General features: G+C 41.2%; 1 protein-coding gene across 1 annotated transcript in view; it reads right to left on the bottom strand.

The window, feature by feature from the left end:
- DGKK (diacylglycerol kinase kappa) overlaps window positions 1-18,709 on the bottom strand; it is a 113,723-nt gene that overhangs the window by 62,751 nt on the left and 32,263 nt on the right. Inside the window, exons 2-4 of the mRNA XM_030934435.1 lie at window positions 3,965-4,075; window positions 2,174-2,254; window positions 136-240 (exon numbers count right to left, since the gene is read on the bottom strand). Coding sequence (XP_030790295.1) covers window positions 136-240; window positions 2,174-2,254; window positions 3,965-4,075 — 297 coding nt within the window. The remainder of the gene's footprint in view (window positions 1-135; window positions 241-2,173; window positions 2,255-3,964; window positions 4,076-18,709) is intronic.

An 18,709-nucleotide genomic window follows, 5' to 3' on the forward strand; every position in this document is an offset into this window, starting at 1 on the left:
GTTTTCTGTCTATAATTCCTAACCAGGTGGTCTCGGCTTCCATTTTATTATTTCCCTGCTGTAAAGGTGGCTTAACTAATGCAATTAATTATTTACCTATTAAGAATTGTGTGGCTTCTCTACTAGTTTCCTTACCTTATAAATTTCTCCCTGTTGGACGGTTTTTATGACGTTAATCCATTCTTCCATGTCTTTCCGGTTGGGTGCAGCCAGAGTGATTTTTCGTTGTGGTGTGATAACCTAAACAAAAAGTCACATTATTAGCTGGTTCTCACTCCATAACTTTGCCTTCAAACAGAGTCTGTGAACTTTCTAAGAAACTACACAGTTGTACCAAGCACAACGTAAGGCACTTCTTGAATATAAAACAGACGTTCCCAGAGCCACTGGTAGCTCCTTAGATACCCATCCAAAATAATAATAATGCTAATAGCAATAATTAACATTTTAATGCCACTCACTATGTGCCAGGAACTATTCTAAAGCACTTTATGCATATGATTTCATTCAATCTTCATTACAACCCTGTGAGATGGGCATTGTTATTTTTCCCATTTCATAGCCCAGAAAACCAAGACAAAAAGAGTTAAATGATTTGCCCAGGGTCACCCAGCAGGTAAAAAACTAAACCAGAATTGAAATTCAGATTCTTTGGCTTCAGAATTCATTCTTTTAAATACTAAACCACGTACCATCTATTACTCAAGTTAGTTTGCCTGAAAACCCTACTTGCTTACTGCTACTCTGTCTACTTGAAGTGGTAAAATTGTATGTGGTTCATTAGGGTGTCCCTGTTTCTGTTTAGTGGGAGAGTGAGATGTCTAAAAATCCAGTTTCTTTCTTTCTTATGGCTAGGGACAACCTGAAGAGAATTTTATAGTTGTCTTTCTTAATCCTGCTTGGCACAAGAACCCAGGCAGGAATAATAAGAATGCCACACTGAGAGTCTAGCAGACATAGACCATGAGCAGGACTTGATCTTTTCCCAGAGGGCAGGAGGGATCATGGATAGCACAGCATCAGTCACTGCTTCCATTGCCCTACTGCCTTTACTATAAGCTCCCCAAGTCTTGAAGCTAGAGCTCACCACACCAACAAGGAATTTATTTCTTCTTTTGCATGTAGCACAGTGAAATTATGTGGTAGATGGAAACAGGAGCTAGTCGGGATTGTGATAACAGCCACTCCTTTGGTCCAAACCCATTCTTGAGTGGGGCTGATGTTCACTGCTTCTGTGCTTTAATTAGGTTAAGGGGCAGCCTAGCCCTTATGATTTGTTTCTTTGTAAAATGGAGACCAAAACATTAGCCTATAGGCTCATCACCCAAAGGCTCAGCTTTTTGGGATTGGTCAACAGAGCCCTCAGCTTTACCCTGTGTCAAGGTGATGTAATGAGAGAGTAACAAAAGCAAAGTCTTCTTCTTAGATCCAGTCACTCTCCTTTCAAGGGAGGATGGAACATGAACCAACCATGGAAGCAGGGTATTGGGTCTGCAGCTCTTTAGTCTGTTGGGTACTATCTCCTACCTGCCTAAACAGGAACTCCAGTCTCCATATTCCACCACTGAGGCTGGGAGAAGACAGTTCTGGAAGGAGGTGGGTAGGAGAATTCCTGGACCACCAAGCTTTCTATTTTTCAGTGAGTTTTCTGGTCTGGATTCACCTGAATGACCAAAGCCATGTGACATTTCAGTCACACCAAGCCCTAGATGCTTCCCTAAAAATCCTCTGCTTTCTCTGAGGCACTTTCATCAGTAATCTCAACATGGGGTAGATTTCACTTTGAATTAGGGCTCTTATCTACTTCATCAGAGGAGAGGATGTCATGTAACTCAATTAACCTGCCATTTTCTATAACATATTAGCAGTCTCTTGAAAGACTCCCAGTGATACGCTTCTAAATCACCTTCACTGGAAGGACTGATTTTTATAAGTCACATACTCCCTTCCCCTTGAAATCAGCTTAGCTTTATACTGGTAATAAGAAAAAGACCATCACTTTTTTCTTCCCTATCAGTGGGCTGCTAGAAAATGTTTGCATGAATGATAACACTTTGGGATCAAAGGAAACTTTGGAAACCTGAAGTTCAAAGAAGTAGGAAGTGGTTATGGAAAGCTATCTTCCCAGCTAGTCCCTACCCCTGCCCATTCAGTCATTCCCAATCTTACTTACACAAAAACTGTGGCAAAGGTTTCTACAGCTGCTTTCTGCCACAGCGGCTTGAGACAGATCAATCGTTTCAAAGTGTGCAAACTGGAAAGATACAAGAGAGAGGGACAAGGAACCGTCTGGTTAATGATGCAAAGAGACGTTAAAAGGTAAACACACACACACACACACACGCATACACAGACTTGCTGACAGGCATTTGTGGCAGTCATGATCCAATCATTTCTTTGGCTTGAGGGCTAACATTTATTTAGCAACATGATTTTTGTTAATATATCATGCAACAAAAAAATGAAATCAAAATAAACTTTTTACAGATATTTATGTGGAATTATAGGAAGGCTTGAGTTGGTCAGTTCAGAATTATTTAAACATAAAGGCTTCTGTTGAAAAAGATAATGGGATGTGGTTTAACTAGAGTCCTAGAGAAACAGATTGTGATTAACTCCTATTTTATTGGGTGGCAGCCTTTGCAGTGTTGCTAGTCCCATCCAGTTTGAGGTCTGTGTCTCCTTATTAACTGGCCATAGTAGATAACATCTAGCCAGCAGCAGGAAATCAGTATCATGGATACAGGCAAGGCTGGTTTCACCGGTATACAAACTGTGCAGTCACACAGGGCCCTGTGTTCAGAAGGGCCCCACACTTAGTTTAATGCTTTGCTGTTGTCATCTTAAAATTCATAATTTTGTCTTTGAGCATGTGTTTCGTAAGTGAAGTCCAATGGGACAACAGATCATGCATATGAGCAGAGTAGATAGGCGCAATATACATTTCCACCCCATGTCTTGTCACTCCATTTGCATTTGTGATGCCCATGAACATAGAATTCTAGTGGACCCATGAAGAGTGGGAGTTTAGCAAGACTCAAAGCAAGTACAAGATAAGTGTGTTACATCTATGACTGAGTAAGCAGTAGGGGAGCTGACAGCCCTGAGAGGTCATACTTTCTGTTGGAACCAGAACTTGCTTCAGGCATAGAAAAAAGACAATGGTTTCTAAGAAACATGAACAACCAAGAAGCCCTATTGTATTCTTCCTTGCTCGTTACACCCCTGGGTTAGCCAACCATTTCTGCTAAAAATGATGACATGGAAGGAAATGGAAAGATAAGGCAATCCATAGTTCTTTCAGTTAGAAAAGTGTTGGTGGAATGTGCAAGTATCGAGAAGTAAAATATGAACAGTTGAGCTAGTTTTGTGCAGTTTTTTATACTGCTGAGAACAAAATACATACACTTGTATGAGCTACTAAACACAAATTGTATAATTTTAGTGATTCTTTATATGAATTAAATGCTCTTACATTTGCATTTAAAACTGGTGTTGTATAGTGTTCAGATGAATAGTGAAATTCATGCTAACTGTTTAAAATTTTATTTTTCTTTACTTAGAATTTACATTAGCAAGTAAAAACACCATGACAAGTCTTTGCTTTATATTAATATTTTAGTATAAACATAAAGCGTTATATGTTAGTAGCTTTAATACAACTTCCCCCTGCTTTTTGAATAAAGGGCACTACATTTTCATTTTGCACTGGATCCCCAAAATTATAGTTGGTTCTGGGTGCAGAAGCTAGCTGGGAAAAATACGAAAGGAAAGGGATACTGAAAAGAGAAAGGAGAGAAAAGTATCCCCATTTGACCCAAAAGGGCAAGTTAAATAAAGCGTAGAGGGCTTCAACTTCCACCCTAATGTTTGCTGACATGTCTTTACTTATTAGTCCATCTTCCCTCACAAATGTTTCCTGGCACCCACCCATTAATCTAGTTGACAATATGCTATACATTACCGCGGGATGGTGTGCAAAGTAGAGCTTCTGTCCTTGAACCAGAAAATATCTAAGCTTCCATCTCTTGAAGGAGTTACAGTTCTTCAGCATAGGTCCTTCCTTCAATATTTTCTGAAAGATAGAAGCATGGTGTTGAGCAATTAGACCAATTCATAAGGTCATATCACTTGTTTTCTCAGATGGAAAGAGCAGATATCTAGAAGGCTCTATCTTGTCACATATCTGAGAAATGACCTGAAGGCCAGGTGAGAACACAGTGAAGCTTGTTCAATCAGAGGAGACATTGGTTACCCTTGGATTACTCATTCAGGATGATATAGGCTTCACGTTTATCAGGCTACATGGCCCAAAAACCATGAAGAATATCTCTATTTACAGTAGAGGGCAGGAACATGAACACACAAGAACAGCATTCCTAGGAAAGAAAGTGTGGTAGAGGAAAAGTCTGTAAAGGCAGATTTTCTGGAAGTCTCCAGATTGTAGCTCTAGACAGGGCTCGCCTGTCAGCTCTTTAAGAGTGTTCCTTTTAGAATATTAAGTTGGATCGTGTTCCTTCCTTGTTCGCAAGCCTCCAATAGCTTCTCAACACTTTTAGAGCCAAATCCAAAGTCTTTACCATGGTTTGTCTTCAGCAGACTCATGATCTCATGAAGGAGCAAGCACATAAAAAGGAACCACAAGAAAACTACCTTCTGATTACTTTCGTTACATCCCAGAGTCTAACCACTGATTTTTCAGTTACCTGCTGAACAGACTGATCCTAACCAAGCATAGAGTCTACTTACCATTTTCATCATTGAGGAAGTTCTCACTTAAGTTATAGGATACAAACCAACATGCAAGACTGCCATTTGGGAGAAGTACTCAACCCCGCTAAGCTGGAATCAAACTCATACTTAATGGACAAAGGGCCAGATTGAGTTTAAAATCACCAGATCAAGGCCCTACCATGAATTCTATCTATCATCTAAAGTAGCATTCACCATTGGGTGGCTGGAGAAGTGTTTTGTTTGGCCTACCTAGTGTTTTTCAAAGTTTTAAATTAGTTGGTAATATTTAAAAGGTGGAAGATTTCATATAAAAATTCAGGTTTCCTGTTTCTTAAAAAAAAAATAGAACATCTGGTAACATTGAATTTATATTCTCACATGGCAACAATCTGCAGAAACTGAGTACCAACTGCCCCCTTCAGATGGGGTGCCTGACTCCAACAGGAATTTGAGTTTAGGACCCTGATCCAAATAATTATTTGTCATTCCTGTTCTCCCAAATACACACACACATACACATACACACACACACACACACGTACTCATACACACACATTTATACACTCTTCAATTTTCTAACCAATTGGATAGTACTAGTGGACAGAGCTTCTGTATCTCAACTGAAAAGTCAGTTCATAAGCAGTCATGATTTACCTGAACCCTCTTCATAGCTTATGGGAGTTTCAAGGTTATTGTAACACCCTTGGGATGCAAAAGAATGGTGCTGAGGAGTCAGAATAAAGAGAACAATAAGATCTTGTGGGAAGGAGGGAGGTTGCAGAGAGAGAGAGTAAGAAATTATATTTAAATTGTTGAAATTGAGTCATCCAAGAAAAAACAACTGCTGTAAGCATTAAGAATATATTGTTCCTTTCCTCTCTCTGGCCAGGTGGCCTAAAATACAATTCTCAATAATGGCATTTGGTTTTTTCTATCCTAACCCTCTCACCTCTATCCATATACTTCTCCACACTAAGTCTTCGTATTACCTAGGCAGTCCTATTTACTTCTTTCTGCTAAAGACTTAAATTCCAAAATTTAACGACTCCAATTCTGTACAACTGAATCTACACCCATTATCTCTGCCCTTTTCCCAACTTGTTCTGCTCTGTTAAAATTATTAAATGCTTCCTTTACTCTTCTTATTTTGTCGTATATAATGTCCCCGTACAAGCTCATTTTACAGTTTTTGGTTGGCTACTTCCCCTTCCCTCCATTTGCAGTTTAAAGTTTTGCAGCTCTGACTGTCAGATATTTACACTACTACATTCTCTTGGCCTGTTCTGAGAAGCATTTACCCTTAAAGAACCATTTTTCAGGCACTGCAAGTCGTGGGCTAGTAAACTAAAATCTCTCAATTTATAACTTGTGAATATGATAGCCCAAGAGGACTCAGATTTTAGCTTATGCATTTGATGAACTCTTTAATGATATTACTATGAGCAAGAAGGAGAATTGCTGTCTTTGTTCAAGTTCCTATTTTATCTGCCTGTAGATCACATCCCCTTCCTCAGCAAGTCATCCTGCTTGGTTATTCAGAGCCTACACCCAACAAACCAGTAGCCACCCTCAACTCAGGGGACCCCAATTAAGCTCTACCACTCAGGGGATCCTTATAGACAATAGAGCTATATAGGAATAAGTTTTCTATATCTCTCCAAAACTAAATTAATACAAATCTGAAATAGATTCTGATAAGATATATAAGTCCCAGAGCAACCACTAGAAAAATAACTTTTAAAAATTATTAATACATCATAAAGCAACAATTAAATACCACTACACGTGGATTAGAATAGCTAAACCCCAATACAGTGATGATACCAAATGCTGGCAAGAATATGGAGCAACAGGAACTCTCCTTCATTGCTAGTTGGAATGCAAAATGGTACAACTAGTTTGGAAGACAGTTTGGCAGTTTCTTACAAAATCAAACATACTTTTACCACGTGATCTAGCAATTGAAATCTTTGCTATGTACCCAAATGCATTAAAGAGTTATGTCCACACAAAAACCTGCACATGAATGTTTATAGCAGTTTTATCCATAATTGCCAAAACTTGGAAGCAACCAAGATGTCCTTCAATAGGTGAATGGGTAAACAGACTGTGGTACATCCAGACAATGGAATGTTATCCAGTAATAAAAATAAATGTGCTGTAAAGCCACAGAAAGACATGGAGGAACTTTAAATGCATATTGCTAAGTAAAAGAAGTCAATCCAAAAAGGCTACATACTATATCAATCCAACTACATGACATTCTGGAAAAGGCAAGACTATAGGGACAGTGAAAAAAACTCAGTGGTTGCCAGAAGCTCAAGGGCAGTTCGGAAGAGATGAATAGGTGGAGCACAGGAGATTTTTAGGGCAGTGATACTATTCTGTATGGTACTGTCATGGCGGCTACATGTCATTATACATTTGTCAAAACCCACAGAATGCACAACACCAAGAATGAACCCTGATGTAAACAATGGATTTTAGTTAAGAATAAAACATCAATATTGGCCCACCAAGTGTAACAAATGCACTGCACTAATGCAAGATGTTAATAATAATAATAATAATAATTGTTTCAGGACCTTGTTCAGTGTAGTAGCCCCAAGCAGGTAATAGGGGAAACTGGGAGGGGGTGGGTATATGGGTACATTCTTTACTTTCCACTCAATTTTTCTATATACCTAAAACTGCTAAAAATGGTCTATTAATTTTTTTTAATAAGCAAGCAAAAACAGACTGGGAATTCTGAAAAAGAAGAGTAATTAAGAGGGAACTACCTCCTATTTAGGTTTTAAAACCTAGTATAAAGCTATAGTAATAAAAAAATAATTAAAGGGACTAAAATGTTAAAATTATTAAAGGAACATAAACATATACCCATGTGATATGGCAGGGGCATAAGTATGTAGAATATTCATTGAAAAATACAACAAAAGCTCTGTCTACACTCTGGCTGTTTTGGGGAGTGGTTGTTAGAGCTCTTTAAGGGAAAAAGAGATGGCAGAAATGAAGTAATCTCTTTTATACCTGATACCCAAGGTCTGAAGGTATGAGAAGGGTAGAGTTTCAATGTGTGTCTACCAGTGGAGATGAGGAAGATTTATTTCTGAAGTGGATGATGAGATTGTGAGCTACTTTCCAATAATAAATTATTATTATTATTATGAACACATTTTAGATTAAGTCTGGAATTACTCTCGTAGACACTATGGCTTGTCAACACAAAGTTTATAATCCTTTGGCACCAGAACAGGGTTGGTAGCTTGTGGAAACTGTCCTTCTTTTGCCTATCAAGTTACTTTGTTTCTGTCAAAAGCCAAATCACCATCTGGAAACTGGAAACAGGAGGACACAGTCAACCATGACAAGAACAGAACGTCAAGGCTAGGGAGTAGGTAAGCTCTGTGGTTCTAAAATTGTTTAGTGAGATAAACCTCTTCACCAAGTTAAAAGACCCAAGAGGGCATTGTTGGAAGGAACCAAACGAAGCTGTATTGCTTTGAATAAGATAAAATGAAATTAAAACCTAGTCTTTGTTAATTAAGTTAGAATGCAAATCTTCTTAGGGGATAGGCAAGGGCTCTCCCTTCAATGCCTCCCTTCGCAGGGTGCACAAGAAGAGCTCCTTAAGTTCTAAACAGAGGCTCTATGTCATAAGCTCTGAACTTCTACAAATGCTCAAACCTGGATCTTGGAAAAGATAAAGGGCCTGTAGTCCTTTCCCTTCTGAATTCTGTCCTCCTTCAGTGAAACTTCCCTACTCACCCAATTACTGTTTCTAAATAAACCATTGTTTATTTTGTTAAAATCCCAAAACCAATAGGCAGCCCCAGGAAGCCAGTTTGAGCAGGCAGAAGCTAAAAATCCCTTGTTTGATTGCCCCAAGTCGATAAAATATGTGCATGCAAAACAATCTTTACTTGCTTGGGGCTACTAAACTGAACAAGGTCCTGAGGCAAAAATTGGAAGAAGCAAGGTAACAAGCAAATGCATCCTGCCAAGGGAGGCGTTGAAGGGAGAGCCCTTGCCTATCCCCTAAGAAGATCTGCATAGTGCTTCCTGGTCCCTGGCCTCTGGCAGATAATATTATCTCATTGCCTTCTCACCACAACTATGCAGTATCACGTCTGACTTCCAGAAAGTATATCTGAGGCTTGGTTTCCCTTACTTTGTTCAAGTACCCATAATTACAAAATGCTAGTGGACTCTGTGCTTCCTGTACCCATGATGAGAAAACTGGGAGGGCCTGGTTAATTAGTATGTACACAACAGGGTGAACACAGACCCCACCCCATCCCACTGCCAAACTTTATCCTGAATGACAAGATCATAGATTGCTAAGAATTAAAAAGCATTCTAGGCCGGGCGCGGTGGCTCACGCCTGTAATCCCAGCACTTTGGGAGGCCGAGGCGGGCGGATCACGAGGTCAGGAGATCGAGACCATCCTGGCTAACACGGTGAAACCCTGTCTCTACTAAAAATAAAAAATGGGTCCCAGCTACTAGGGAGGCTGAGGCAGGAGAATGGCGTGAACCCGGGAGGCGGAGCTTGCAGTAAGCTGAGATCCGGCCATTGCACTCCAGCCTGGGCGACAGAGCGAGACTCCGTCTCAAAAAAAAAAAAAAAAAAAAAAAAAAAAGGAAAAAAATTAGCCGGGCGTGATGGCGGGCGCCTGTAGTCCCAGCTACTCGGGAGGCTGAGGCAGGAGAATGGTGTGAACCCGGGAGGTGGAGCTTGCAGTGAGCTGAGATCGCGCCACCGCACTCCAGCCTGGGCGACAGAGCAAGACTCCGTCCCAAACAAAATTAAAAAAAAAAAAAAGTCTTCTATGAACAACTCTGACTATTCCATACTAGAACTCTTAATGAGCTTCCTTCAAAGTGGCAAATGGTATTCCTTGTTTTTCTAAACACCTAACATTCGTTGGCGGGCGAGAAGGGAGTTCTCCAGTTTTTTTTAAAGTGATACTCCACGATTGACTGGAAGAGTAATTAGAATTCACATATCGACAACACTTTGTAATTCATAAAGTGCTTTTGCTTCTCATCAGCCCTCTGAAGCAGGTAGTGAAAGGCGTTTTCTAACGCAATTCTGTCCTATGAAAGACACCCTGAAATTAGTATCTTCAAGTGGCTTGCCCGAGGAAATAGTTGAAAGTTTTCCTCTCAAAAAAGATTGCCCATGTTTGTTTTGCAGTTTTGAGACTTTGCAACATCTTGGAGTTAAAATATTTGTCAGAAGGACGCATCTCTGATGTTATTACAAAAGGCAATGAGGAATGGGACTCCATATGGGAAATTCTGCTTTGGTGGCCACATTTATAAGCACACAGCTATTTCATAAGAAGGGACACACATGTAGTCCTCTTGGTCCAAGCTGCCACATTTCTGTGGCAATATCTGTGATGCTGCAGATAGAAAGAATTTAGGAAGGGCTGTAGAATCCTTGTACATATTAAAATGTCATGTTACCACTTGATGCTTCTTAAACCACAGCACACTGCAGGCAGGCTTCCTAATCCTTCCTGCCAGCTCTATTAGACATTAAAACCCAAATAACATTATGGTTTCTACTATTAAACCCTCAAGGCTGATTGTTTTGTGGTGAGAGTGAGTATGGTGCTAATTAGTCTATTGTCCTGAATTCAATCACCACAGAGATCAATTGGCTTCATTCAAATTCAAGAATGTAGGACTCCAAGGCATAAGTAATTCAGGTCCTGTGTACAGTGTTCACACAAAATGGTCTTTGTTAAAACCATGGCAGCCCCTGCAGAGAAGGCTAAAGCTTTGGAAAACTCTGCTTCAGTTTCATTTTGAATCCTCTTTGATAAGCCAATACCCAAATCCATTGCTCCCAGAAACTCCCACACCCTGGCGCAGGTAGTATCTCTCTCTGGTGCTCTCTACAACTCAGCATGTGTAAATTAATAAATTAATGAGGATAAACATTTCCCTCACTCCATATTTATAAAATATCTTCTATAAAATATCTCAACAGAGTTTGTAAAGCAGCCCAATTTCCTGTATATAATTAACACCCGCCTGCTGCTTAATTGGGAAAGGGCAAGTACAGCTGCTGCTGTGACCTTTTCCTATGCTTCTCCCAAGTCCCTAAAGCTTCTACTATCTGCTACATCTGTTTTTCTGTCGCTTGGTGGATTTTTTTTAAGAGACAGGGTCTTGTTCTGTCACCCTGGTGGAAGTGCAGTGGCACAATCATGACTCACTGTAACCTCAAACTCCTGGCTCAAGTAATCCCCTTGCTTCAGCCTCCTGAGTAGTCAAGACTACAGGTGCCCACCACCATGTCTGACTAATTTTTTCATCTTTTGGTAAAGACAGTCTTGCTATGTTGCCCAGGCTGGTCTTGAACTCCTGGGCTCAAGCAATCCTCCCACCTCTGTAATCCCATTACAGAAATGAGCCACCATGTCCAGCCTGCTTGGTTCGTTTTTGATGCATAAGGCTTTGGGGAATTCTTTACCTTTTCCCAGCAGAAGGGTCCCCTGTTATACAGCCAAGTTGAATTCCACCCCCACCCACGCAAAAAGTAGGCAAGCATCATGATATGCACCACTACCTGTTATTAGTTGGCTGCTCTTCTGTTTTAATTTCTCTTGTTGCTGTTGTGTAGGAGGCTGGATCAAGTTAGGGGATGAGTAGGCTATCACTCCCCAAGTGAGAACTGAACTATTCTGGGCACAACTGAGAAGGCCAGCTTTCTGTCTATGACTCCTTCAGTCCAAAGACCTGGAACATCTATTCTCTTTGCTTGGGTTAGAGTGCTGGGAAGAAAGCCGCTTCCTAACACTGGCTTGCCAAAGCTGATTCAAAGCAACAGTGTTTGATTTGGTTAAAATGCAACTCCAGGTGCTTTAGGCTTTAAGAAAGGTCAGATCCACTGCTCCACTGAAAGCTTTACACTCCCCAGGGTCCTGTTGACATGGCAGGAGTCAGACAGGCTGGCTCCAACACTTACTAGCTGTGTGACCTTGGGCAAATCACTTAACCTCTCTGAGCCTCAATTTCCTTGTCTGTTAGATGAAGATACCTTACAGAGCATGTGCCTGCCACTCTGTGAGTCCCTTGTCCCTTGTGGATTGTGGAGGCAAGGGCTGCTGCCATTGCTCCGCTCATGCCACTACTGGAATCTTCCCTCCTGGCTAAGGGCTGCAGCAGCAGGATGAGGAATAGGACGACCGACTGTCCTGGTTTTCCCAGGAGTTTCAGCACTACAATCAGGAGGTTTTTGGGCAAACTGGGACCTCGTGGTCACCCTAACACTGAAAAGCCAGATCTTTCTACCACACAGGTCTGCAAGGACTATATCTGCAAATCTCCTCCCACTGCTTCCTGTGCTAAGGAAGAGCTATAGATGAACATCTATGTCCCTGCTCTCTATCAGTGAAATAAAAGAAAGTTGAGCTGCTATACGTATTTATTTTTATAAATAGGCAAAAACTTTAACCAGTTCCTTGAATATCACTATAAAGGTATTTTACACACGTGGACAAACATATATACACATATATTCTTTTTTCTTCCTGTAAATAATAGTATTCTATGTGCAATGTTTTGTTTCTTGCTTTCTACACTTAATATACAATGAACCCTTTTAGATATTGATACATATTAAGTGGTTTCCTTTCTTTTTACAATTGCATAGCATTCTACTAAATGAATGTAATGTGATTTATTTAAACAGTTCCCTATTGAAAGACAGTGCTTTCAAATCTTATTTTATTACAAATGACACTGCAGGAACTCTGTATATACATGTCATTTTGCACTGGTCTGAGTACACTGATAAAATAAATATCAAGGGTTGATGACTTTAAAACTGGTCCACTGGGACCATAAAGCCTAAACACCGATAAGTTTTGGGGGAGCCAAAAACATAGAAACAGGAAACCCAGTGAAAGGAACAATGTAAATGGAAGTTTAGCCTTTAAGCCTGTGTCTTCTCAAATCTCTCTGCCCCTTCCCCCTTCTTCTTTTCTATTACTGGAATTCCTAGGGAGGGTAAGGATCACTAATTGTTTGGGGTATGGGGAGGAGGTGAGCAATCTGAGCCCAGGCTGACAAAGTTCTGAAAGCAGTAACCTGGCTCTTGGTAATTGACCTGGGACTAGCTGCATCCAGGAAGGAGGAAGAGCTTTGCTGAGCCCTCCCAGAACTGCTTATAGGTTTGCATGCTGGCTTTGCTGCCTACTAGCTGTGCAGCCTTGAACAAGCTATTTCACTGCGAAGAGGGGCCACCGTTAAGTTGGTAGGATGGAGATACAAGCTCTGGTCTATGTTAGTTCAAAATCTGTGCTCATGCCACAAAACTGGCCTTTTAACTTTCTGAGCCAATCTTGACATTAGTAACGAGTAATCTTAGATCTCTCCGCCCTGTTATAGATTATGAAAATAATGCTCCAAGAGGGGCTGTGCTTACTCAAGTCAAAGAGCAAATTAGTGGTAGAGCATTGGGCCTCGGGCCACTGTATTTCAGTTGTGTTGGGACTCCTCACCGACCTCCCTAAGGTGAGTGAAGGTGCCCTGTAACTGCAGCCGTTGAGTTTTCTCTGTATTGGGAATGCCTCCTGGAATATGTGCACAGTTACAGGGCTCTAGGGGAATGGCATGTGAGGAAACCAGCAGGAAGATGGCTTGACTCTAAGAGTAGGATCAAAAGGAAGGGCTGGGTAAGAGCTTTAGGAGTTTGAGGAGAAAAGTGGCTTATGATAAACCTTCCTGCAGAGGGTTGCCCTTGCTCCACAAATCCAGGGAAGACTCAAGGTTCTGAGTAGGGGAAAGAGGATTGTTTCTGACCACTGGGGAGCCAAAAACCTAGAAACAGGAAATCCAGTGAAAGGAATAGTATAAGTGGAAGCTTCATGGGAGACCCCTATGGCTACAGCAGTAGTTGCTGCTTGCCTAGAAAAGAAGTTTTTTGGTCACACAAAGTTACCCCCAAAAGATACCAGGGTATCTTGGACCCTGGTCCTCAACCTAAGCAAGATCACAGAGGTCAGAACATCAATTAGCTTATCTAGTGCCACCATCTTATAAAAAGTGACAGTGCCATGCCTGCTTCCGATTGCCTTCTTTTCCATTCTTTTACCTGACCATAAGCTACCAGAGACTACGGTTCTTCTAACATTCCGTGGATGTTTATTCTCTCAGGGACACTTCCCTCACTGCTTCTAACTAACCCTGGGCTCCCAACACCAAGCAACATGCCCTGTTGATCCTAACCATCTACTATGAGAGCAGTGGCTCCTGTTGTGACTCTGGTGATGGCCCTCATTAGAAGTAGCAGGAGTAGCAATTTCTTCTCTAAGTTTCTCTTCAACCCTCCTTCTCCAAAGGAAGAGAGTTGCTTCTGGCTGACAAATGCCTGCTGTTTGCCCTTGCTTTACATGCATTATCTTATTTAATGCCCACAGCAACAGTCCTGTGAGGGAAGTGAAGAAGTTGGGGCTTAGAGAGGTTAATTGTCTAGTTCTAAGTTACAATGAATAGCAGAGCTGGGGTTTGAACACTGATCTTTTTTACTTTACTGTCTCTCCCCACTCCACTCCCATATCAAATAACTACAAGATGACGGTTATCATGATCAGACTTGGATGTCAGATCTAACTTGGGGATCACTTCAGTTCACTTCTTTTTTCCCCCAGGGGCCACTATTTCACCCAGCAGGAAAAGCCATGGACCAGTGATATCTGCAGATTTCCCACTAGTTTAGCTGAATTTCTTGAAGGGGACTATGTACTGCAAACGATTTCACAATAGGGAGGAAAAAAAAAAAAACACAGTCTTTAGAGAGGTACCTGAAATGTCATAATCCCAAATTTTGCATATATACAACTTTGTAACAATATGCTGGACCATGCTTGGGAGCTTCTAAATCTGGAGACTTCAGCCCCCAGAGGTATTTAAAAGTGCTTGCAACCTAAGGCCAAAAAGGAAGCTTGTAAATATGCAAATAGAGACATGCCTCACTTAAAGACAGAGATATGTTCTGAGAAATGCGTCATTAGGCCATTTCATCACTGTGCAAACATCAGAATATGCTTACGCAAGCCTAGATGGTATAACCTACTACGCACCTAGGCTATATGGCGTAGACTATTGCTCCTAGGCTACAAACCTGTACAGCATATTACTGTACTGTAGGCAATTGTAACACAATGGTATTTGTGTATGTAAACATAGAAAAGGTACAGTAAATATACAATATTATAATATTATGGGACCACCATAGTACATGAGGTCCATCATTGACTGAGATATTGTTATGCAGTGCATGCCCGTACGTAGCTTATTTGGTTACAACTCACTCAGAACGGCAAAGCAGAGAAACTCAATTGTGGTAATTTCTGTGCTCTGGTTTTTAAAAGTACCCATCTCTTTCCTATCATGGCTTTAAATGGCTCTTAGAAGTGGGGATGGTGAGCCCACATCACCTAATCACATGTACTTGGGAAGTACATGTTTACTCCTGAGCTGGAGAGATTGTTTTATTACCAAACTGGACCCATGCAGACAGCTATCTGAAGGCCTGAATAATACTTACGAATACATTCACTAAAAAGTTCTCTGGGGAATAAGTGGTTTGATTATAAAGAGGGGATGTGTGGGTTTGGTTTTTACTTTTTCTCAGTTTTATGAAGTGGCATTACCAAGAATCATGAGGAAGGTAGACAGAAATTGGTGCTAGACCAGTTGGTTCTGCTTGCTTCTTGCAGCAGTGGTGGTCTAGGCAAGATGAAATTCATTAATTCATTAGGAGTTGTGTATGAGTGGTGGGAAAATAAGGGGTGTGTGTGTGTGTGAGAGAGAGAGAGACTGAGAGAGAGAGAGAGAGAGAGAGAGAGAGAGAGAGAATGCCCCTGTCCCACCAGTGGTAGGTAAGAGCAGGAGCAAAGTGTCAGGTAAGGGCATCTCAGGGGTTGGATTGGCTTGGGGGTAGAATGGGTGATGACAGAATAATGGGAGCCCTCACTCAATTCCTAAAGCTGTGGATAGCCTTGCTGCCTCTGAGCAGAGGATTGTCCCTGGCTGAACACAATTGCCTCACATGGAGTCAGGAGATATGGTAGTTTGACAGCCTATCACACTTGGAGGGAAGAGAGAGGGAAGAGAATTGACTGCATGAGACACTACTCTGTCAAAGAAGAGACTAAGTTGTGGGCCTTGGTTCAGAGAATTACTGGCCAGGTGACAAAGCTGAAAAGCTGTGCCAATGTGAATGTATTCTTGGTAACAGGAGGCTATCAGGGACAAGCCTCCTGGAGTAATAATAGTGAAATGAAGTGCTAACAGTTGGTGAGTCCTTACTATGTGGGAAGGACTATGCTAATCATGTTACCTTGGTTATCTCATTTGATTTTAGCTACTCTGAAAGGTAGATGCCGTGCTAATCTGAGTCTTGGAGAAATGAAGTAGTTTCCCTAATGAGTTAATAAATGGCAGAGCTAAAATCTCTCTTGAGGTTTCACAAGAACATGAATAACTAGTTATCCCTTCAGTGGAAGGAAAAAAGGAAGGTTTAAACCACTGGTCCTATTGGAAATTATATCCTATTCTAAGTCAATCGACAGAAGAAGGCAGATTTGGCGGGAGTTTGGTGGTGTGAATCACAGCTTGTTGGTTCAGTTTCGTTTTTGTTTTTAATTTTAAATGCTAAAGTAATTAAAGTAATAATTGTTTAATTTACACAGCACTTTGTAGGTTATAAAGATATTGAAGATTCTCACTTGACTCTGAACACATCCCTGAGGGGTAGGCCAGGTAGGTAATGCTATTGGCCTTTCTTTTTCAGGTAATATCACTGTGACTCAAAAAAGCACAGTGACTTGCCCAAGGTCAGTGACTTGCCCAAGTAGTAAGCTTGTTCTGGCCTTCTGACTTCCAGTACAAGGCTCTTTTCACTGTTGTCTCCATACTTTATATGTTCTGTGTTGTTTGATATCATTTTGATTAGTAGTCCATATTTCAAAGCATAGTTTTACCTTTCTTGTTATCCTGCAATAAAATTCTCTGCCATCATCACTGGTAAAGAGTTATGACAAAATCAAGTGTGCCAGTGGCAGGCGTTCTCTTGGTTAACGAAAGTAATACCACGCTGGACCCAAAGGGAAATTCTCCTCTGACCTGGATAGTTCCTGGTAATAAAAAAATTAACTTGGCCATACAACTACTACACAAAAGCATCACACAAGGATCTTACTGAGAAAGACTGAGAGTGCGGCTCTGAGTATTGCCTTCCCTCCCAGGGGGCAACTTCCCACAGCTTGTTCAGATGTTTTACCCTAGAACCTACTGCTACCTTTTTCACAGTGTTTCACCTCCATTTGTTTCCCTGTTGAAACACCATCCAGATCTGCATCATTTTCCAACTTCTCCCTGCAGGCAAAAACAGCATCCAGATCTGCATCCTTTTCTAACTTCTCCCTGCAGGCAAACACCTGGTAAAATTACCACCCCCCCTCCACTCCTCTCTAGCCAGGCTCTGTTTAAAGGATTAAGGTTGCTCAAATCCTAAATGACCACTAACTACAGTAATCAAATTCTAACACCTACCAGCCAGGGCTTAGAGCAAGGCTGACTGTTACCATCTGGATTTTGTGCTGCTCAGTTCTTGATAGCGTATCCAGAAGGGCTGACCATAAACGTACAAATGCAATTAGAGAGAAAGAGACAGGGGTGGGAGGGAAGGAAGAGATCAGTGGTATTATAACTCAATCTGATAGGCCTGGAAAGGGAGGGGGAAGAGGAGTAGATAATAAATAAGAATAGGATGAGCATGTGGCATTGGAGGGCTAGGAGTGGCAGCAAACACTCGTAGACTTGTAGATGACAAGGGATGCTTATTTTCCCACAATGACACATGGGATTCCCACTGGTCCTGGAAAGATCTCTGAGCCACCATTTCATCAACTCTGAGATTGTGCCCTAATCCATATGTGCTGCTCCCTGTTTAAAATTTCTGGGAAGAGGCAGTAGTGGCTACTGGGAAGAGAAGCGTTATCAGCTGCAATCTGGGGGACAGCCAGTCTTGAATCACACACACACACACACAAAAACCAAAACAGTGGGCAAAATTGTCCTGTGGGGGAGGGGACTGTCTTTTAATTGAAAACACAGCCTAAACAACAAAGCTTAATAAAGGGAAGGAGCAAGGGAGATGGCAGGGGAGAGTCCAGTTTGAAACAAACTCACTAACAGCAATGTTCACACCCAAAATTGAAACACAAATACCATGATACAGCTATCCTTCTCTTGCCCCTTCCACCCCTCCATGCATATAATTAAAAAGTAATGTTCTAATTAGACTGGCATCTGATATCTACACCTTTTCTGAAATATTGTGCTAGGCACTTTGTACGGTTAGTGCTAATAGTCACAACAATATGCAAGGTAATTATCATCCTCATTACAGATAAATCATTATCATTATCATTACAGATAAAACACTGAAGCTTAGAATATTCAATAGACTTCTCCAAGACCACACACATTTGCAAACAGGGATGACTTTGAACTCAAGTCTGTCTGATTCCAATACCTAGACACATTTCTACTCATTGTATCACACACACTGCCTCTCTTTCCTGGAAAGTGGGGGGTGGTTTGAGGTGAGAGAGGGTGAATAGTTTGCAAAACCACAAGACACCTGTGGAATACCACTTCACAGAAACATCTGCACACAGGTACAATATGGGCACCAATATGGCACCTGGGAAAGACAGTGGACTTAATGTATTCTGAACTCCATGGAGTTTAGCCACCAGCAGTAATCAGATGTGTGAGCCAGTCTTATCACTTCTCCAAGCTGCCATCTCCTTGCTGGGAACTATGGATAAAGATATGAAAATCTGGACTTGATTTGTCAGGGGAAGCCAAGGCATAACAGAAAAAACAAGCTATTAATATCGCTTAGGTCTGTTGCCATAATGTAGCCTCCTACCTAACTTAA

The sequence above is a fragment of the Rhinopithecus roxellana genome, chromosome 7 (genome assembly GCF_007565055.1).
Source record: "Rhinopithecus roxellana isolate Shanxi Qingling chromosome 7, ASM756505v1, whole genome shotgun sequence".
In the NCBI taxonomy this organism is placed as follows: Eukaryota; Metazoa; Chordata; class Mammalia; order Primates; family Cercopithecidae; genus Rhinopithecus; species Rhinopithecus roxellana.